Source organism: Entelurus aequoreus, linkage group LG13, assembly GCF_033978785.1.
Source record: "Entelurus aequoreus isolate RoL-2023_Sb linkage group LG13, RoL_Eaeq_v1.1, whole genome shotgun sequence".
Classification (NCBI taxonomy): Eukaryota; Metazoa; Chordata; class Actinopteri; order Syngnathiformes; family Syngnathidae; genus Entelurus; species Entelurus aequoreus.
This window is the reverse complement of record NC_084743.1, coordinates 31692722-31716226: the sequence shown is the minus strand read 5'-3', so window position 1 is coordinate 31716226 and position 23505 is coordinate 31692722. Positions and strand designations below refer to the sequence as shown.

General features: G+C 37.8%; 1 protein-coding gene across 1 annotated transcript in view; it reads right to left on the bottom strand.

The window, feature by feature from the left end:
* itgb2 (integrin, beta 2) overlaps positions 1 to 23505 on the bottom strand; it is a 40804-nt gene that overhangs the window by 15167 nt on the left and 2132 nt on the right. The window contains exons 2-10 of the mRNA XM_062067717.1: positions 22032 to 22092; positions 14194 to 14291; positions 11306 to 11507; positions 9860 to 10030; positions 9507 to 9745; positions 7244 to 7402; positions 2044 to 2139; positions 1846 to 1935; positions 761 to 898 (exon numbers count right to left, since the gene is read on the bottom strand). Of these exons, the coding sequence (XP_061923701.1) occupies positions 761 to 898; positions 1846 to 1935; positions 2044 to 2139; positions 7244 to 7402; positions 9507 to 9745; positions 9860 to 10030; positions 11306 to 11507; positions 14194 to 14291; positions 22032 to 22089 (1251 nt within the window). The 5' untranslated portion in view covers positions 22090 to 22092. The remainder of the gene's footprint in view (positions 1 to 760; positions 899 to 1845; positions 1936 to 2043; positions 2140 to 7243; positions 7403 to 9506; positions 9746 to 9859; positions 10031 to 11305; positions 11508 to 14193; positions 14292 to 22031; positions 22093 to 23505) is intronic.

The following is a 23505-nucleotide window of genomic DNA, read 5'->3' as shown; positions in this document are numbered from 1 at the left end:
ACTCCAATGGAGACCAGGGCCGACTTAATTAGGTCAGACCACCTGCCAAAGGTGTTATGAAGCCAATCTTTAAAGGGGTCAGAGACACCGGAAACTTCAGTAAGTTCTTAGGCTCTGAGGCCTTCTAAGGCGCTCTGGACCGAGCCATCGGGGGCAGCATTGTTAGGAATGAAGGTACAGCATTGGTCACCAAACATTGCACACACACTCCTTCTTCCTTGGCTAGGATGCGGTCAAGGGCTATGCGGTTCTGGATGGCCATGAGGGAGGTCGGGGCAAGTTGTTCAGCAAGTCCCTCAACGGCGTCACGAGTCAGGTTGGTCAGTCTTCACAGATTATAAAAAACATAGTTAATGCGTTCTACATTTTTAGTAGCAGTCACAGGGAAAATAGCACCAATGATAGGAAGGTTCTCGAAACCTGCACAGGACTCACACCACAATTTGTGCTGTGAGGGGACCCCTCTTGGTTGGCCTATTGCATCAAAGTAAACACCATCTATCCAGTGATGTCACCGCATATGTAAACGCGCTCACTGTTCCATTGGCTACGCCAACTAGCAGAGAGGTATCTGAAGCTGCCTCGTACACCGAATTCTATCTCGCACCTAAAAAAAAAAAACTACATCGGAATACAGACGGTTCGTATCTTGAAAAACTTGGTAGTTGGGACGCTCCTAAATAAGGGCACACCTGTAAAACCAGTTTATCCTTTAGCAAAGACACAAAATTCACATCTTTGAAATGAAACATGAGCTGACCTGCTGTCCCACAAGGACGTTGTCACAAACTCCCTTGTTGTCCCCTTCTTGTCGTGTGTCTTTACATCGCGGGGTGTAGACAACTCTTACATTTTCAGGCAGATTATCGTGGGTTAGGGTAACTTTGGAGGACAACCTCTGGAATACAATTTGTTTTGGGGTAAAAACAAGTATTTGCTCTTAATAGGGTTAGGCATCGTTTAAATGTAGATGATTCCAGTTGCTCATCTGTATTGCACCTCACAAAGATTCTCAATTTTGAATCTTTTAATAAGCAGGGTTTAAAATGTACTATAAATTTCTCACAAAGCTATTTTCAAGCAGTGTATAAATATCAATCCTCACAAGTTTAATGCAAATGTTAAGAAGTTTATTTCCACAGGGGTACAATTCACAAAAGTTTCAATTTAGTTTTAAATATGTTAATAAAAAACATTTGCACGTATCCTGTTATTTATGTTACAGACAGACATGTTCCGATTAAAGTTTTATACTACAGATTCCGATCATCCATGAATGAGGTCTGCTGATACCGATCACAGGTATTTACTGTCAAAAAATGTTTTTTGTTTTTTTTACGATGAGCTTTATTGACAGCAAGACTATATCAACACAATATTCAAGCTAGTTTCTTATTTTCTGTAGTAACACGCTTCCATTACACTTCTTAAACTTTACTGAGCACTTATTTCTTATGCTTTCTTTAAGCTAGTTTAACATGCTAGCTTAGCAATTAGCTTGCCTGCTTCTACTTGTCCTTCCTCTGTGTATAAAATGTTTAGTCTTCTAGTTATAATAATACATAAATGTTTTTTTTTGCCACAATGGATAAATATTAACTTAGGGAGTGGCTCCACATAATGTATTGAGATGCATTTAGCCGCTTAGCCAACTCTGTAGCAGCTAATTCTTCCAGTCCGCCCACTAAGCATGAAAAATAGGAATCGACGTTTAAAAATGTATATAATAAAAACGGTTTTGGGAGAATCGGAATGTAAGGCCCGGTTACCATCGATGCCCGATGCTCGATGCCCAACCCTAGTTCTTAATCATGAAAAAGAAAATAGCAACAATTCAAAACTTACATTGTATGCACTTTCAATCAACTGGACAACATTGTTCGAATCGTGCGACAGAACTCCCACCTCAGATTTTGGAATCATCTTCGAAAGTTGCTAGGATTAAAGTCAACATTTATTTTAGGAATCATTTCACAGCCACAACCATAGTACGTAGCATATATCAAATGGCTATACTATGAATATGTGATAACATTTGTTTACCTTGTACAAGTTTTCCACATCTTTTGTCACAGCAAAGATTGGTTGAATATTGTTTTCTTCCAACTGCATCGCCAGTTGACCAACAGATGGGTAGTCCTGTACATGAATACATTTAAAAGGTACGTAATGTAGATTTTGTTTGAATATCAAACTCTGAATTCCATAAGGGTCTGCAGAGTGGTCTCTATTAGCACTGCTGCTACACCAAAGTGTGTGTATTTTGTGCTTCTGTGAATTAGTCCACAGGATAAATAATGTCATACTTGCCAACCTTGAGACCTCCGATTTCGGGAGGTGGTGGGTGCGGGGCTAGGGATGTGCGTATCGATCCTGTGGTATCGATATATCGATACTCACACGCTACTCATTTGGCATCACTTTTCCGAAAAAAGTATCGATATAAACCAAAAAACGGCGTGTGGGGGGTGCAAGCATCACATTCAGATGTTTTTGATTCCTTACTTAACTTACTATGTGCTGGGACACCCCTGTACCTGGCAGAGTATAGAGCAGGGGTGGGCAATTAATTTTTACCGGGGGCCGCATGAGCTACCCGAGCACTGCTGGAGGGCCACATCGACAATATTTCAATTAAATTTTGCTCAATATTATTTTTGATGTATACCGTAAGATAAATAATAATAATAATAATAATAATAATAATAATAATAATTAATAATAATAGTAATACTTCAACATAGTGTGTGTAACAGCATTCCATGACTAATATAAATAAATTAACATTAATAATAAATGACAGTAAAATAAGCACACGTATGACTGAGGAGTCATAGTGTAACTTTGTGTGGTGTTTGAGTTGTCCGACTTTTTGTGTGGCCATAAACGCACCAGTGGTTTAGTGCTATGCGTGTTGGTGACAGATGACAAGTTGGTTTTGGCCTGGTTTGTACGGCAGAAAATGACTAGTTTTTCGAGATAGAATTGTTTTACTCATGTTTTTGGTGTGGTTATGTCCGAATATAAACAGTTTTGTTCAATAAAGTGATCGATATAATTCCTGTCCTCGAAGCATCTCGATAGACGTTACAATAATTGAACGGTGTTCAATTGAACGGTGTTGACGAACACCATTGGGGCCGCTTGTTGTCACTGTCACTCAAAGTTGCATTGCAAAATTCCATAGAATAAATATGTTTATTTTGTATAGAATTCAGATGGGATTTGATTTGGTGCGCGGCATATACTTGCTGCGCGCAGCGGACGCTTGAGCAGTGCGCAATTGCGCAGGCACGCACCTTAGGTGAGGGGACGTTGCTTTGCAGTTCATGTGTTGTTGAAAACACGGCATTCCTCATCAACTTTTCTCTTTTTAGCGTCTCGGGTGTAAACCGTGCATCACTTGTCGCTGCATGTGCACCTTCACTCGCAGGTTACACACGGACACACGCCCATAAATAATACTTTTCAAAATAAAAGCAGCACAGTTGTATTGCGCACAGGACATAGATGTTTTTTCAACTTTATTTTGTAATTGCAGCTGTTCACATTCACTCACAATCACTCACACGCATACCTCCACACGGAAGTAATACAAATAACGATTTTCAAAACAAAAGCAGGACCATTGTATTGCACACTCGACATAGATACTTTTTTAAATTTATTTTGTAATTTATAATTGGCCTCACGCGGGCCGGACAGGGACGCACAAAGGGCCGGATGCGGCCCGCGGGCCGCAGAATGCCCAGGTCTGGTATAGAGCTGGCCCAGTCACGTGACAGGAGACAGCGAATGAGCGTCGTCAACGTGCAACATACACACAGCCAGCCGACAGCGATGCAGCCAGGCATATCCAGTGTTGTCCAATTGTTGACTTAAAACAGGCATTGTTTTTTTTTTTTTTAGTAATGTTTACTGAATATTTTTGTTTAAATGATTATCCTAAATTCAAATAATTTCCACACAGGGGAATTTACTGTTAGTTGAAAATTGCTTGAGTATTTAAAACAAGATAAGAAAGAGATACAATTTGGAGATTCTTCATCTTTGCATTACAGTTTTATTTTTTTCCAAGAAAATCTTGAATATATGATTGAATGTGATTTTGGTTTTAATCTGTTACATGATTTCTTACATTTCGAAAACATTAGCCTATTTCATATTTCATTAATTGCTAATTATATCACAAACTTTAAAAAATAACTGCAGCTTCTTGCAATTTGGATTTGACTGTTAATTGGAAAGCCCTAATATTTAATTATTATTATATATAATATATAGTTATTATTATATATAATATTTAATTTATTTTTCATATTTATGTTATTTATTTTAATTTTACTTTTATTATATATTGACCATAGTAAATGTGGTATAAATGGTCTGTATTTGTCTTGTGATTTGTCTTAAATAATAACAATAGTAATAATATTTTTGACTGACAAAAAATTGGCAATAAGAAATTATTGGTATCGGTATCGGTATCGATGAAAATGCAAGAAAAAGTATCGGTATCGTATCGAATCCTAAAAGTGTGGTATCGCCCATCCCTATGCGGGGCGAGGTTGGGGGCGGGGGGCGGGGTTAAGAGGGGAGGAGTATATTTACAGCTATAATTCACCAAGTTAAGTATTTCATATACATACAGTATCTATATATATATATAGATACTGCATATATTAGGGGTGTGGGAAAAAATCGATTCGAATTCTAATCGCGATTCTCACGTTGTGCGATTCAGAATTGATTCTCATTTTTTAAAAATCTATTTTTTTTTATTTTTTTATTTATTTAATTTTATTTGTATTTTTTTTTAAATTAATCAATCCAACAAAACAATACACAGCAATACCATAACAATGCAATCCAATTCCAAAACCAAACCCGACCCAGCCACACTCAGAACTGCAAAAAACAGAGCAATTGAGAGGAGACACAAACAAGACACAGAACAAACCAAAAGTAGTGAAACAAAAATGAATATTATCAACAACAGTATCAATATTAGTTACAATTTCAACATAGCAGTGATTAAAAATCCCTAATTGACATTATCATTAGACATTTATAAAAATGCATCTCATAAGCTTGACAACACACTGTGTCCAATATTTTCACAAAGACAAAATAAGTCATATTTTTGGTTCATTTAATAGTTAAAACAAATTTACATTATTCCAATCAGTTGATAAAACATTGTCCTTTACAATTATAAAAGCTTTTTACAAAAATCTACTGCTCTGCTTGCATGTCAGCAGACTGGGGTAGATCCTGTTGAAATCCTATGTATTGAATGAATAGAGAATCGTTTTGAATCGGGAAAAAAATCGTTTTTGAATCGAGAATCGTGTTGAATTGAAAAAATAATCAATTTTGAATCGAATCCTAACCCAAAGAATCGATATTGAATCGAATCGTGGGACACCCAAAGATTCACAGCCCTAATATATATATATATATATATATATATATATATATATATATATATATATATATATATATATATATATATATATATATATATATATATATATATACATACTGTATCTACATCCTGAAAATATGCAAACAAAACTGTGTTTAGATAATTGATACTTCAAACTTGCATAAATATATCTTCAGGAATATAACATACCTCGGCTTCTGAGAGCTTCAAAATGTAATGAATAAAATGCTAAAGTTGTTGATAAACAAGCAATTATTTTAATAAATAAATATGGTCATTTTAATGAATTATTATGATAATTTAAAATTAATTATTTCAAATATGTTTATTTTAATGTATAGTTCTATGGCTGGATGTAATAAGGAGTCAGAAAAAATACAAATAAAAATACAATTAATTTTGATGTGTTTAGCAAAATATAGTAAACATTTTTTTTTGTTTTTTTTGTTTTTAAATTAATAAATATATTTATTTTTAGGTAAGATAAACATAATAATACAATTTATCTCTAGTCTGGATGATTTAGTTCTTGTCACCCTGTTGTCCTCCCGTCTCTTCCCCAAGGATGGCTCCATGAGCTGGGCAAACGCCTGGAGATGCCCTACGCCAACAACACGGTCGGCGGCCCGTCGGTGCGCAGCTCGTACATCGCCGCCCTCTACTTCACCCTCAGCAGCCTAACCAGCGTCGGCTTTGGCAACGTGTGCGCCAACACGGACGCTGAGAAGAACTTCTCCATCTGCACCATGCTCATCGGCGGTATGCCGGACGCCTCGTATGGAATAACGTGATTGGGCAGGCACGCTGTTTATATCGTGGGAAAGCGGACGTGAAAAAAGGCTGTCCAAACTCAGGTCCGCATGGAGCTGGAGGGGGCGTGGCCTCCAGCTCCGGCTGACAATCAGGAGATTTTCGGGAGAATATTTGTCCCGGGAGGTTTTCGGGAGAGGCGCTGAATTTCAGGAGTCTCCAGGAAAATTCGGGAGGGTTGGCAAGTATGAATAATGTACCCTTTAGTGCATGGCTATTCGACTGGCGACCTGGGGGCCAAATCCGGCCCGGAAAGGATACAATATCGTCTCCTAAGTTCATCTTAAAACTTCGGAGACAAACATTTTTGTTGCAAATTCCTAAAAACATTACAACGCTCCTGTTGTATAGAGGAACTTGGACCACTGTAAACACACTGACATTTTGCTAGCAAAAGAATACTGGGGTCAAAACTTATGATTTACATAACTGAGGCGTTCCTCAAGACACCCATTAGGGCCTCTCATTTTTGACTGGTACAAATTATTTTGGTAAAGTGATCTATGTGACTAAGATGTCACTGTAGCTTGTTCATTACTTCAGATGCAGTCAGTAGTCATTAGTTCAACTTCTTTAGTTATAGTTTTCTTTAAGTTTCCATTTTAGTTCCTCTCTTTTTCATCATTTGGGCTATTTAACTGGTGTCGGTATTTAACCGAGTCCAGGTTATTTGAGTTCATCGCTGAACAGCTGTCATAGATATGATCTTTGACTAGCTTTTTTGCATAAGGTCCTTATAATCAGCTAAGCGCTCCTGTAACTTGACAAAATAATTAGACCAAAATCAATTGTCTACTGTAGAGAACGCTGGTTCTTTGGAATATACAAAACAGGACTAATAGTGAAGCGAGAAGTGAGGCCTCATGGTCCTTTGCTTTCTGTAAATGTACCCCCCCCCCCCCAACTTGGTTAAATAGCCCTGCCTTAGGTGTACCTGCCTGTCCTGCTTCTAAATGCCAACCCTTGTAGTGTGCCCACACATACCATCAGGTTGGTCTTAGTGTACAGGTTGTTTGTCATGTGACACTGCTCATCATTTGGCTCCAGAATGCCCGCCAGTTTTCCATCTCCGGCCATATGGAATCCATCATCTGTTGCCAGCACAAGTAGTCGAGTGCTACTGTTCCTCCAACCTATTTTACTCTAGCAAACAAAATGCAATTTTAAATTCATTTTCACATAAGAAGATTGACAAAACTTGCAAAGAATCTGGGTTGCTTGACTGGTGACTAAATGACTCATTAGTGGCCCCACATTCTGTGGATGGAGACAATGTTTGGGGGAGAGATGTTAGGACATAGTTGTAAGCAGACAATAGGTGATGACGTAAACCTTGCATTTCTAGTTTGACAGAGTTGGCTTCTTTCACAAGCCAGCAAGTCCTTCTTAACCAGAATTTGGACATCTTTGTCCTCAAAGAAATGTCTCTACTTCTTGAGATGCACATGAGCTGTTGACTGGGCCAAACAAACAGCACTCCTATGTTGTGCTATGCATTTGTCTAAGGGTTGTATGGTCTCTCAATTGTGGAAGTCATTGCACTTATTACTACACTAAACTGCATATATAACATTACTTCCCAGTGCAACCTTTATTAGTGCTGGGCGATACCGAGAATTTTGGTAACAATCTCCATCCATCCATCTATCCATTTTCTACCGTTTGTCCCTTTTGGGGTCGCGGGTGATGCTGGAGCCTATCTCGGCTGCATTCGGGCTGAAGGCGAGGTACACCCTGGACAAGTCGCCACCTCATTGCAGGGCCAACACAGATAGACAACATTCAAACACAAGGGCAGATTTAGGGTTGCCAATCAACCTATCCCCAGGTGCATGTCTTTGGAGGTGGGAGGAAGCCGGAGTACCCGGTGAGAACCCACGCAGTCGCGGGGAGAACATGCAAACTCCTCATACCAAGTAAATACAGGTATAGTATTACCGATACGAATGCCAACTCTGAGGAAAATTGAGTAATTTGCTGGACGTACAACATCAAGAAACTGCAACCAAAGTATCGATCTCATTGAACTAGTACGATCTCTTCAAACTATTATCGGTGTAATGTTAATTCCCTCTCTATTCCTCTCTCTCTTGCGCGCTCAAGAGTTGGTGCAAAATGTACATCCCTACTGACTACTGACATTATTTTTATGTGTAATTGAAGTTTTTTGTTTTTTGTTTACATTTTAATATTTATGTTTTCTTACATTTTTGTTATTTTGCAATAATGACCTTTTTCCTCAAACAATTGTGTTTCATAGAATGTAATAGGGTAATTATTTTTTATTTATATACTTACACATTGTTTTAGATTGTTGTATTTAGTTATAAAAACATGTTTTTTTCTATGCAGTGTTTTCCAGTGCTCTTATAATTTATCAACGAACTAAAAGCAATCCAACACAAGTATTCAATGATAGTGATCTTTCAAGTTAAAAGTATTGGCATCAGTATAGGCGATACTAGCCCTGTGTTTATTTTGTATTGGATCAATACCAAAACTCTCAGAATCGCTCCCTTTCCATGTTTTAAAATCAGTCCTTCCAGGATTTTGCAGGCTTTTTTGATGATTGTTGCGTTCTAAAATTTGCGACAGCATTTTTTAGAAAGTTGTGGAAAAAGTTGTAATGTTTTTAGACTTATTTTGTTTTGTCATTAACATTGAATAAAGTTGTGATTTTAAGAATATGTAATCAATGTTTATAAGTAGAACCAAATACTGTATTGATGTTTTTCTTGTTTACACAAAACACACTTAAAAGTAGACATCAGATGGCAGTAAAAATACATACTCAGAGCTTATTGTCAAATTACTCTACAATAGTAATAATTAAATACATTACAGAAATAAACACCGCCAAAGGCTTCCTTTTTGTCCGCTGTCTGCTCAGTCGTCCACAAGTTGCAAACATTCTCCTTTTACGTTTTACCTTAAAAAAATGTTTGTCCATCTTAAACATGAATTAATGTTCATTAAAAAAACATTTGTAAACTGTTGAGAGCAATCAATAGTGCTAATTATTGTTGGAAAATGAGAGACGGTGAGAAATGATCATTACGCGTCAACGTTTTTGTCATGTAATTGCTAGGTCAGCATTGCAAATTAAAATGTGTTCTTAGTGGTTTTACCCTGAATAAATAAAGCTTGGATAAAAATATAAATACATGGCAACTAAGAAGTATACTACATTACCCAGAAGGCTCGCTTACTGAATAAGCTTAATATTGTTTATATTTTTAATGCTTACCCCACATACAGCCGCTTGCATCATGGCATCAAGACTCCCTTCAGGAGAATCCAAGTTCCCAGAAATGGACTGCGCTGTCACCACGTTTCTGAACTCCTCACTCCTTGGCGTCATACTAAGCACATGCCGATAGCCAAACGAAGCTTGACACTCATAATTCTCATCACACGGCTTCTGCAGCTTGTTCTTGTTGGTGTTTGTGTATGGAAGGACAGTCTTATCAACAAAGGCACCAAAACCTGCAGTTACAGGAATTTAAGTAGTCCCATAGTTAATAATTCCTCTAATTGCAACCCTATAAGTGTACAAGTCAAGATTATTACAACGGTGATATAGAGAATGCAATATATTACCAATTTGAGCATGTTGAGTAATTTTTTTTAGAGCGGCCAAAAGATCCTTTCCCAGACCTTTAACATTTTCTAAGTCATCTCTCATGGAGAAAGACAGGTCCATCAGGTAGTAGAGATCAACTGGATAACCCTCAACTCTTTTAAACGAAACGCTGAATGTGGTTGGAAGCCCTGCGAACACAAAAGTAAAGGAAAAACAAAACCTGCAAAACCAATACACAAGAACAATGACACATATACAGTAGTTGGCGAAGACAGCAATGAGCATAAATCGTGGAGGGGAGGGGAGGGTAGGGGAGGGGAGAGCCACCTTCGTACTCTGCCATAAGTTTTATTTTATTTAATAGTGGTTCTTACCTTCTTTATCAAAATGGTGGATTATTTCTTACCCAATAAAAAAATTACAAAGACTTGATTCACCAACTCATAGGGGTCTTGTTTGGTCACTCCTTTCCGCGGAATGATACACACAATGTTTGGCTGTACGATAATTGTGACAAAATATGAAAGCCGAGGCAAAATTCTGGTGAACATTTTTGTCAAACACTGACTCATACAAAAAATGGAGAGTACGAAAACCAAATCATATAAAAAATGGTCAGTATGAAAACTGAATCATACAGAAACTGGGGGAATTAAAAAACACATTTTTCTACGAGTGTAGAGTACAAAAGCCAAATTATACGAAAAGTGGGGAGTGTGAAAACCGAATAATATGAAAAAGGGAAAGTACGAAAACCAAATCATAGAAAGAGTGGGGAGTATGACAAATTAATCACACGAAAAATGGGGAGTATGAAAAACGAATCACACTAAAAGTGAAAAGTACAAAAACGGAATCATAAGAAATGTGGGGAGTAAGAAAACTGATACACACAAAAAGTGTAGAGTACGAAAACCGAATCATACGAAAAGTGGGGTGTATGAAAACTGATACACACAAAAAGTGTAGAGTACAAAAAACAAATCATAACAGAAGTGGGGAGTGTGAAAACCACATCACATGAAAAGTGGGACGTACGAAAAACAGAACAACAGAAAATGTGGGGAGTATGAAAACCAAATCATATGAAAGTTGGGGAGTATGAAATCCGAATCATATGAAAAGTGGAGAGTACGAAAACCGAATGAAACGTAAAGTGGGGAGTATGCAAACCGTATCACAGGAAAAGTGGAGAGTACAAAAACCAAATCATATGAAAAGTTGGGAGTATGAAAACCGAATCATTTGAAAAGAGAGGAATAATAAAAATGAATCACACGAAAAGTGGAGCGTACGAAAACCGAATCATATGAAAAGTGGGGCGTATAAAAACCGAATCATTTGAAAAGGGGGGAGTAATAAAAACGAATCACACTAAAAGTGGGGAGTACAAAAACCTGTATTTGATTTGTCAGTATGTTTAAATATTTTAATTTATATCAGGAATATGAAATCAAACTCACCAGGTCGCAGTTTGAGACTTATCTTCTGTGGACTCAACTGAACAGGCTCTTGCATGTTGAATGAATTGGACAAAGATTCTGCCTTCACAATTTGTTGAACACTTGCAGGGTAAATGATTTCTTCTTCAAGGCAACCTCTTTCCCTCAGCTTATCTCGGGTTTCACAGCGTGCTGCCTCTTGCTCGCCAGCTTTGGTAAAATTCTATACAGTAAACAAAAATTAGATGAGAATTTTCAAAAATATAATTTGAACTGCCTTTTTGTGCACTGGTTCATGAATATTCTAAAGTCAAAGCAAAATAAAGGAAGAAAAACGCCAACTGATTAACTTAGATGATCTCCCACTTTAGGTTACTAGGCAAACATTCAATATGGCCACTGTTTATTTCCCTTTAGCAGTGCAGATTTTAAAAGTTTAGTGTGGAGACTATGATATGAAATCTTCATATTGTTAAAGGCCTACTGAAATGATTTTTTTTTATTTAAACGGGGATAGCAGATCCATTCTATGTGTCATACTTGATCATTTCACGATATTGCCATATTTTTGCTGAAAGGATTTAGTAGAGAACATCGACGATAAAGTTCGCAACTTTTGGTCGCTGATAAAAAAAGCCTTGCCTGTACCGGAAGTAGCGTGACGTCACAAGTTGAAAGGCTCCTCACATTACCACATTGTTTACACCAGCAGCGAGAGTGATTCGGACCGAGAAAGCGACGATTACCCCATTAATTTGAGCCAGGATGAAAGATTCGTGGATGGGGAACGTGAGAGTGAAGGACTAGAGTGCAGTGCAGGACACATCTTTTTTCGCTCTGACCGTAACTTAGGTACAAGCTGGCTCATTGGATTCCACACTCTCTCCTTTTTCTATTGTGGATCACGGATTTGTATTTTAAACCACCTCGGATATTATATCCTCTTGAAAATGACAGTCGAGAACGCGAAATGGACATTCACAGTGACTTTTATCTCCACGACAATACATCGGTGAAGCACTTTAGCTACGGAGCTAACGTGATAGCATCCTGCTTGAATGCAGATAGAAACAAAAGAAATAAACCCCTGACTGGAAGGATAGACAGAAAATCAACAATACTATTAAACCATAGACATGTAACAACATGGTTAATGCTTTCCAGCTTGGCGAAGCTTAACAATGCTGTTGCTAACGACGCCATTGAAGCTAACTAAGCAACGGGACCTCACAGAGCTATGATAAAAACATTAGCGCTCCACCTAGGCCAGCCAGCCCTCATCTGCTCATCAACACCCGTGCTCACCTGCGTTCCAGCGATCGACGGAAGGACGAAGGACTTCACCCGATCATCCGTGCGGTCGGCGGCTAGCGTCGGATAGCGCGTCTGCTATCCAAGTCAAAGTCCTCCTGGTTGTGTTGCTGCAGCCAGCCGCTAATACACCGATCCCATCTACAACTTTCTTCTTTGCAGTCTTCATTGTTCATTAAACAAATTGCAAAAGATTCACCAACACAGATGTCCAGAATACTGTGGAATTTTGAGATGAAAACCGAGCTTTTTTGTATTGGATTCAATGGTGTCCGAATACTTCCGTTTAACTATTGACGTCACGCACATACGTCATCATACAAAGACGTTTTCAACCGGAAGTTTAGCGGGAAATTTAAAATTGCACTTTTTAAGTTAACCCAGCCGTATTGGCATGTGTTGCAATGTTAAGATTTCATCATTGATATATAAACTATCAGACTGCGTGGTCGGTAGTAGTCGGTTTCAGTAGGCCTTTAAATATCTACTTATAACATATATACCTGGTATTACACTCAAATTTCGATATAGCGCAGTTGTTGAGGTCCATAAAATACAGATTGCATTATTCCTGAGCTTGCACTATAGAGAAATACTTATTTTTTACCTTTTTTTTTTTTTTTTTTGAAAGAATATCCCCTAACCAGACGTGACGTGAATGGCGGATTTTAACATTTTTGAGAGGAATTTAGTTACTTCTAGTACAAAGAAAAAAAATCGTTCACCCTGCTGCTGTTCCCACTACTGTGCGCCTTTGTCATCAAAGCTACTAAGTGCTATATTTCTATTTTGTGTGCTTCTAAATATTTTAAAGCCTTTATTTAGTCCTTCACCAACACGTTTTGTAGTTTTATCAAAATTTACAAAGCACTTGCTCTCTTTGGTGTTTCACCGCTTTACTTTTAGCTAGCTAGCTGCTAACTAAGTTGCTGGCCCCTGCTCTAAAGACAGCAAGAACTCGACTCAGTGAAAAAAAATTGTGAGTATGGCTTCATGTTCTTCTTGCTCCCTTTTCATTGAGAGGTTGTCCCTGTTGGAGGGATGTGTCCACCAATTAGAACAGGGTAACTTTGTAATTGTAGATGCCGTGTACATGCTTCATTACCATGAATTGATTAACGTGGACCCCGACTTAAACAAGTTGAAAAACTTATTCGGGTGTTACCACTTAGTGGTCAAATGTACGGAATATGTACTGTATTGTGCAATCTATTAATAAAAGTTTCAATCAATCAATCAATGCTTGCTAGCTGTATTGAGCTAACTAGCCCAGTTTGTAGCAGCCCTAAACGGCCTACAAGCTAAGACGCATAACAGAGTCTTCCACCCCAGTCTACTGACCACCGCACCAGGGTGTAAACAGGCGAAACTTTGGGGTCAATGGCATGATTGTGCAATATAGAATATTGGGTTACATTAGTCCGCGTTATATCAAACTTTGAGTTTATATACTTTTTAATATTTGCAGTTGATTGCCTGTTGCAAGCCAAATATTTTCTGTAGAAAAAAACTATTTTTTTCTCTTTACACCGGTTCATCCTAAATCCAACTCAGCCAAGCTAATGAAATGTAAGAAGGGGAATGAAGCAGTAACATACCAGCTGTTGGCACCAAGCACAGTACGGCCCAGATGTGACACAGTCATTGCAGGAGTTTATTATGGACTTGGAGCAAACCTCTTCTTTTTGACACCATCCTACAAAAAAGGACAATTGGGAATTGTAATTGTATCTAGGGCTGGGCGATATGGCCTTTTTTAAATATCTCCATATTTTTAGGCCATGTCACGATACACGATATACATCTCAATATTTTGCCTTAGCCTTGAATGAACACTTGATGCATATAATCACACCAGTATGATGATTATATGTGTCTACATTAAAACATTCTTGTTCATACTGCATTAATATATGCTCATTTTAAACTTTCAGGCAGAGAGGGAAATCACAACTAAGTCAATTGACCAAAACTGTATTTATTAAAAAGTTATTAAGCAGTGGCACAAACATTCATGTTATTTCATGGCAGAAAGTGCAAGATTGTCAGAGACATTTTAAAACAAGCTATGAGTGCACTTTTGTGCATGATGTCACTAAGATGACATATCAAAACAACACTAAATTAAAGTGCACTTTTTGTACAGAACGCCACTACAATAGTTTAAAACAAATAAAGTGCACTTTTGTGCATGATGTCACACAAGATATTTCAATAACATGTCAAATAAAAATGAGCTGCATAATAGGAAATCAAATAATGTATGTCCTTCGCTATGTGGTAGGTTCCTACGGACGTTATCTCCTTCTGTTGTTGACCATTTTTTTCATACAGTGTTGATCTGGAAATGGTTGCCTCAGCATTTTTTGGGTGTGGCACCGAACGGAGATGTTGACATGCGGAGTTTCAAACACTCTTCATTCTCTATCGGGTGACTTTTCAAATGATGCTACATATTAGCAGTAATGCTACTTTTTGTAGCAACGCTTTTGCCCCACACTTGACAAATTACGGTTGTCTGTTCGACATCTTTCCGCTTGAAGCCAAACCACCGCCGGACGATGGACCCCCTGTTGTTTTTCTTGGGAATTAATTCTTCCTTCATTTGTTACCATTATTCGCACCTTCTTTCTCTCGTATTACCACTCGCACCACAGCTAACGTTACCCATGCCGCTACTATGAAGGCGTATACGTATGTGACGTATGTAAGAAGGTGCGCTTGTTTTATCTCTCTGTGAGAAGGAGAGACAAGAAAGAGTGAGAAACGCCTGTAGTGTAATGCCCGCAGCTAAAAGCAACTGCGTGAGAACGTATACTCGAAGTATATCGATATATCGCCCAGCCCTAATTGTATCCTTCTGATAACCAACGTCTCCTGCAATGGACATTTGGATTTTGCATAACAGTGCTTTTTTTTTCCGTATCTATTTTTACATCACAAGAAATGTCATGTTGGATGTAGAGCTTTAAGTGCCTCGCAAAGGTATTCACTCCCTTGAATGTTTTGGCCTGTTTTTTTACTTTTATAACTCAAATTACAGTCAATTTAATTCAACAAAGACTTGGAAAAAAGGGCCTTTCATCCATCCATCAATCCATTTTCTACCGCTTATTCCCTTCGGGGTCGCGGGGGGCGCTGGAGCCTATCTCAGCTACAATTGGCCGCAAGGCGGTGTACACCCTGGACAAGTCGCCACCTCATCGCAGGGCTAACACAGATAGACTTTCATGTCAAAGTGAAAACATTCATCCATCCATTTTCTACCACTTGTCCAGAGTTGCACAAGTTGTTGTGGATTCATTAAAAATACACAATATAAAGTATTTGCGTAAATATTCACCCCCTTTATAACGACTGATCTAATTCAACATATAGTAGATCCAATATAGCTAGTGAGATGGAAGTCACCTGCATGTGTCAGGTGATTGTAGCATAAAAACACCTGTGTCTCCTACGTAACTGTCAACCTTCTTGTTTTTTCCAGCAAATCCCATTTCGTGTCCTTCTTTCCCGGCGTCTTCCCGGTGTTTTTTTTGTTTTTTTTTGCCTTCATGAAAAAAAAAGATCTACAGTTCTACCGCTACTACAGCAATCGGGTCCACTCGACCGGGCCTTGGCAACATTTGTGGTTGGGGCTAGCTACAGGCAACCCAGCGAGCAGAGGTGGGTAGAGTAACCAAAATTGTACTCAAATAAGAGTACTGTTACTTTAGAGAAAGGGTGTCCAAACTTTTTCCACGGAGGACCGTACTCTGAAAAATGAGACCATGCGGGGGTCATTTTGTATTAGTTTTCATTCCAAATATATATATATATATATATATATATATATATATATATATATATATATATATATATATATATATATATATATATATATATATATATATATATATATATATATATATATATATATATATATATATATATATATATACATATATATATATACACTACCGTTCAAAAGTTTGGGGTCACATTGAAATGTCCTTATTTTTTAAGGAAAAGCACTGTACTTTTCAATGAAGATAACTTTAAACTAGTCTTAACTTTAAAGAAATACACTCTATACATTGCTAATGTGGTGAATGACTATTCTAGCTGCAAATGTCTGGTTTTTGGTGCAATATCTACATAGGTGTATAGAGGCCCATTTCCAGCAACTATCACTCCAGTGTTCTAATGGTACAATGTGTTTGCTCATTGGCTCAGAAGGCTAATTGATGATTAGAAAACCCTTGTGCAATCATGTTCACACATCTAAAAACAGTTTAGCTCGTTACAGAAGCTACAAAACTGACCTTCGTTTGAGCAGATTGAGTTTCTGGAGCATCACATTTGTGGGGTCAATTAAACGCTCAAAATGGCCAGAAAAAGAGAACTTTCATCTGAAACTCGACAGTCTATTCTTGTTCTTAGAAATTAAGGCTATTCCACAAAATTGTTTGGGTGACCCCAAACTTTTGAACGGTAGTGTATATATATATATACGTGTGTGTGTGTGTGTGTGTGTGTGTTTTGTATTGCAACTCAAATATCTATACAGTAGATCAGTAAATTGTTCGTAACCCGCAGCTATCGTAGATAGGGATGATGTTTGATAAGAAATTATCGAGTTCGAGTCTATTATCGAATCCTCTTATCGAACCGATTCCTTATCGATTCTCTTATCGAGTCCAGATAGGTTGTTGTATATGGAAAAAAACACACAATATTTGGTTTAACAAAAGCTCACTTTTATTATATAAGAAAACAATTTAATCTAATAAATAAATAAATATTGACTGTTACCCCCCTAAAAAAATAAAATAAAATAAATAAACATTGACTGTTGTTACCCAAAGTATATTAAGTGGGATTTTTCAGAAAAACAAATATATACAGTAACACAAAAACAACCTGTCTCTGTGATCACTATAGGTGTATAAATAATAATATAGTGTTAAATAAAATCAGTCCCTTGGGCACATAACTGGAAATAATACAGCTCTCCAAAAAGTGCAATTCTGCTGCTATTTGACATAACTGTTTATGATGCTTTGACATTTTTGCACTTTAAAGAAAGAAAGAAAATTCTATGAAGAGAAAAGTTGTTTGCAAATGTGGTTACAATGCTAAAAAATGAAAAGTTAAAGCTAAAAAAAGAAATACACTTTATTGAGTTAACATTATTTCTTTATAGGGGGAAAGATGTTATGAGCTAGGGAATATAACAACTACACTACCCATCATGCAACGGGAGTGACGAGCATGCGCGGTAGCCCCGAAAAGTGTTGTTGCATGTCGTCACCCGTGAAAGTAAACGTCAAGAACTCAGCCAACACGCCTCGTCTGCATTATTTATAATTAGACAGACAACACATATACAGTGTGAAAAACTCTGGTTAGTGCTCGCCCGCTCACCTGCTTCCCGAGCACTATCCATCCATCCATCCATCCATCCATTTTCTACCGCTTATTCCCTTCGGGGTCGCGGGGGGCGCTGGAGCCTATCTCAGCTACAATCGGGCGGAAGGCGGTCAGAGGCATTATTTAAGTTTGCCTTTGCCAGTCAGTCGGCCTGGCGTCATTGTTTGTCTCATGCCTGGACTACGTAAGTCATGTTTTTGTCATGCCACAGTTTCATAAGTTCTCTATGTCCATAGTCAATGCTAAGTATTAGTGATGGGTTGATGAGGCGTCTTGAAGCGTTTCGACACATTGCAAAACTGTATTGATACTGTGTCGACACTATGTCACTAAATACTGACATCTGCTGGACAATAAAAATCCCTACAGGCAACATATGGACCAACTCAACCAAGTGCCCCTGGCTGCAGCCCGCAGATCGAGGAGGGGCTTATTTTCCCTCAATGTGGGCGGGTCTCAACGTTGAGCCCGCGGGCTCCATCTGGTGGCGGAGATCCGGCAGCACACATTCTCAAACGTCAATAAAGCTACTTTTAACTTGTCAAATGTATTTTTTTTACCATGAAAAAACAATTTAAAAAAAATATATATATAAACCATAGTATGAGGGAAAATAAGCCCCTCCTCGATCTGCGGGCTGCAGATCAACTCAACTGACACTGATTTTATGACCTAGTATATACAATAAAATAAACCAAGTCATTGTATTTCATTTAGTATTATTTTATATCTTCATTTAAATAAAAATATATTTTTATCTTTTTTAGATACAGTCAATAAATAATGTGAACATGTATCATAACATGGAAATCTAAGAGAAGGTGTTGTGAATGAAGATGCTTGTGGACTGGGAATTTAATTTTTATTTTTTACACACATTTTTATTATCGGTCACGTGACCGAAACAGCTCATGATCGGTCACGTGACTTTCTAAAAGCGGTACGCGCAACGACACAGGGTTTTGCTCTAAGAGCTCGACGCATGCGCCGATGCATCGGTGTTGCCGGACCCATCACTACTAAGTATTTACTTTAACTCCAAGTGCGATCAGTGCGTTGTGCTTTCGCCTTGTTTTCCGTTTTTGTACTTTTTTGAGTTTTGAGAATGAAATCATGTTTTTTCCTGCACGCTTTGTCCGGAATAGTCTGTTTGCATCTCGGGAGAACAAACCTCGCAGTAAACTGCGTAAACCCACACGTGACAACAGCGTGGGTATTAGGGATACTGCCCACACACAAATGGTTCTCCTCCTACCTAGCAACCAACTTGCATGCCAACATTCTTCCTCAGCTTCTCCCCTAAACTGTGGCTTGCCTCAGGGCTCAGTAATAGCACCTGTTTTCTCTGTATTTACTTCCCCTTAGACCTATTTTCATAAAATACAATGAATCCTTCCACTGCTTTGCCCATGATTTACAAATATACACACCATTTAAAGCAAACACCAACTGTATCCTGCTCCTGAGTGTTCCACGCTCCAGACTTAACACTGGAGAGGAAAGATGCCTCTGAATCAGGGGTGTCAAACTCGTTTTCATTGAGGGCCACATCGCATTAATGGCTGCCTTTAGAGGGCCACTTTTTAAAAATGTATTTAAATTATGTATGCGGGCAATAACCTGTGATTAATCATAACAAAATAAAAAAAGCTATCATTTGACAGCATTGATATAAATGTGTACCAGTAATCACCTCCTATTATTACATTATTGCCTATGCACTTGATTATTAGATTTTTTCATTAATGGATACATCATACGTAAAGGTGACAAGCAAATATTCAACTGTTTATTTGTTACCTTTACTAACCTATTTTTGCAAAACACTATATAATAATGTAATATTTGGCATGATTAGACAATAACGATTAAAAGATACAAATTTTTTCTTGTCAAAATCGAAATAATTATTTGCATTTAGTAAAAAAAAAAGGAAGTATTTTATTAACACACATTTTTCCCAGGTTTTCGCGGGCCACATACAATGATGTGGCGGGCCAGATCTGGCCCCCGGGCCTTGAGTTTGACACCAGTGCTCTAAATAAATGATAAATGGGTTATACTTGTATAGCGCTTTTCTACCTTCAAGGTACTCAAAGCGCTTTGACAGTATTTCCACATTCACACATTCACACACTGATGGCGGGAGCTGCCATGCAAGGCGCTAACCAGCAGCCATCAGGAGCAAGGGTGAAGTGTCTTGCCCAAGGACACAACGGACGTGACTAAATCATGGAACAATCTACCTTTGCACATTAGAGCTGCTCAAACATTAGAGCATTTTAAAATCCATTAAAAACTAATTTATTTTCTCAAGCATATCACAAATAACACCTAGGTTTTAAATTGTTTACCTCAACAGTTTTTTGCTGTTATTTGATTACTGTTTACTTTGTTGTCCACTGTTTTATTGCTTTTATTATGTGCCCTGTGTAGCACTTCGGTCAACGTAAGTTGTTTTAATGTGCTATATAAATAAAGCTTGCGTTGACTTGACTGGAACTTGTTACAGAAAAAAACAAAACTTAAGCACAGAGTCTTGTATTAGACTTAGACTTCCTTTTATTGTCATTCAAATTTGAACTTTGCAGTACAGATAAGAACGAAATTTTGTTGCATTAGCTCATGGTAGTGCAGTATAAAAAAGCAATAAGGTGCAGATATGTAGCCATGTATTCAGAGTTCAGCAAGACATAAATATAAATTATAAATGGGTTATACTTGTATAGTGCTTTTCTACCTTCAAGGTACTCAAAGCGCTTTTACACTATTTCCACATTTACCCATCACACACACATTCACACACTGATGGTGGGAGCTGCCATGCAAGGCACTAACCAGCAGCCATCAGAGGCAAAGGGTGAAGTGTCTTGCCCAAGGACACAACAGACGTGACTAGAAAGGTAGAAGGTGGGAATTGAACCCCAGTAACCAGCAACACTCCGATTGCTGGCACAGCCACTCTACCAACTTCGCCACGCCGTCAATACATGTGTTTCCATGTCACACTTTCAAGCCTTATTAGTGAAAAAAAACAGCTGTTAAGATGCAAAAGAGCAACCCTTTTGTCAATGCCAACGACAGTCGGTAAAGTGGGCAGTGAGGAATTTTGTTGCAGAACGATCACTGTTGGACGACAACTACCAGCCCAAAATCTGTTGTTAGACTGTAATCACCCATGTTAGCATGCCATTCAATTGTACAAAAAATGGCACAAAAGGAGCATCTGTGATCAGAATGTTTCTGACTCTTGTAAAACTCTACCATGGTTCTTACTGTAAAATTCTGGTGACTGAGCTGCCAGTTTTTTTTACCCTAAAATCTATGCTTGTTGTTTTTACGGTGTATTACTGTAAATGGCAAACGGTACCAGAAGTTTAAAGGTGAAAAACTTGCAGGTCAGTTTCCAGAATAAAAAAAAAACAGTGGTATTTTTTTCTATTTACAGTAAAATTCTGGCGACTAAACTGCCAGTATGTTACCGTTAAAAACTGGTACTGTCTTTCCATTTACCGTATTATATTGTATAAAACACTGTATATTTTCACTAAAATTGTGGTAGCTGAGTTGCCATTTTTTACTGTAAAATAAGATTTTTTTACAGTGTATGTAAAAAAATATACATAATAATCAAATTCATAGGCAAAATTCAAATATCGTGTGGCTCTCAATGTAACAAGTTGGACACCCCTGCTTAAAGGTATCAGTCATTTTACTTGAGTACAATTTTTTTTGCTACTTTACCCACCTTTATTGCTTGCAAAACACAATGTCAAATACAAAATACAAATATAGGACATAAGTCCATTTTTTGTCACACTACCGGGCGGGGCATTGCAACACCAAATGTTCACTTCCTGAAAATGTGTGAAGTGCAAGTGAGTTTGGTCCATTATGAATACAAACATGCATTCTTCACACTTATACTTTCAGCTCCGAGATTAAAATATGTGTCTCAAAAAGTTCAATTTCATTTATGGGTAAGTAAAAGAAATCTCTCTTATGGCAAATTGTTTAAACTTACCATTTGGAACCAACGACAGGAGGAAGAACAGCAGGAATAACGGCAAATGTCGACTCATGCCCTAAAAAAGTAACCACAAATATGTCATTGATAAACATCCCAACTTCAAAACAGTCCTGCATAATGTTAACAAAAATGGACTAATATGTGTTGTTTGTGTGTATGGCTTATTTTAATGTCAGCAGGCCTGATTTCTTAACTAATGTTTCATCTTTCCAACCTTGACATTTTTAAAAAACCGGTGGTAAAGTGTTCCTTCGATTATCACAGGGATTACGTTCTGGAGTGGTACATTTTTGTAAAGCAAGGACACAATTTGTTTGATGATTAATATGAATATTATATGCATTTAATCACTCAATCAATTAAAAATTATTTATATAGCCCTTAATCACAAATGCCTCAAAGGGCTTCACAAACCACAACCTAGGATATGGGTCGGGAACCTTTTTTGGCTGAGAGAGCCATGAAAGCCAAATATTTTAAAATGTATTTCCGTGAGAGCCATATAATATTTTTTAACACTGAATACAACTAAATGTGTGCATTTTTAAGGAAGACCAACATTTTTAGAGTATAATAAGTGTCTTATTCTTTTTATTAACATTATTATGAAGCTAACCAATAATAAATAAAATACTTCTTACCATTAATGCAACTTCTTGAACAGGTGTGGTAGAAAACGGATGGATGGATTAAAATGCATGAGAATGTTTTGTATTTTGAACGTTATTTTTAACACTGTGATTGATTACCAGCGGAACTATTCATTACTTATCGTGTTAAGCAATGTCAGCTAAGATTTATCTGAGAACCAGATGCAGTCATCAAAAGAGCCACATCTGGCTCGAGAGCCATAGGTTCCCTACCCCTGACCCAGGATCTGAACCCAAGAAAAAACTCAATGAGAAACCTTGGAAGGGACAGTTACTAATCTGAGAGGTCAGTCCATAGGGAGGCCAGCTTCATCTTCATATGCTCCACGCAGCTGTTATACACACTTATATACACTTTATAATGCTCCTAAAACACTTCACACACTCTAAAACTGACCTAATTTTAACATAAAGTTAATGCATAGTCATATTTCAAGGGTACTTTGGAATCAGCAATGCACTGAAATCGCGGCGCATGAACTCCAAAGTGGCGAGGGAATACTGTAGTGAAGTGAAGTGAATTACATTTATATAGCGCTTTTTCTCAAGTGACTCAAAGCGCTTTACATAGTGAAACCCAATATCTAAGTTACATTCAAACCAGTGTGGGTGGCACTGGGAGCAGGTGGGTAAAGTGTCTTGCCCAAGGACACAACGGCAGTGACTAGGATGGCGGAAGCGGGGATCGAACCTGCAACCCTCAAGTTGCTGGCACGGCCGCTCTACCAACCGAGCTATACCTGTACCTCAGTTTTCCTACGACTCACTGTTATGACTTCTGTATGATTTGTGGTGTTCTACAATATTTTCTGCCTAAA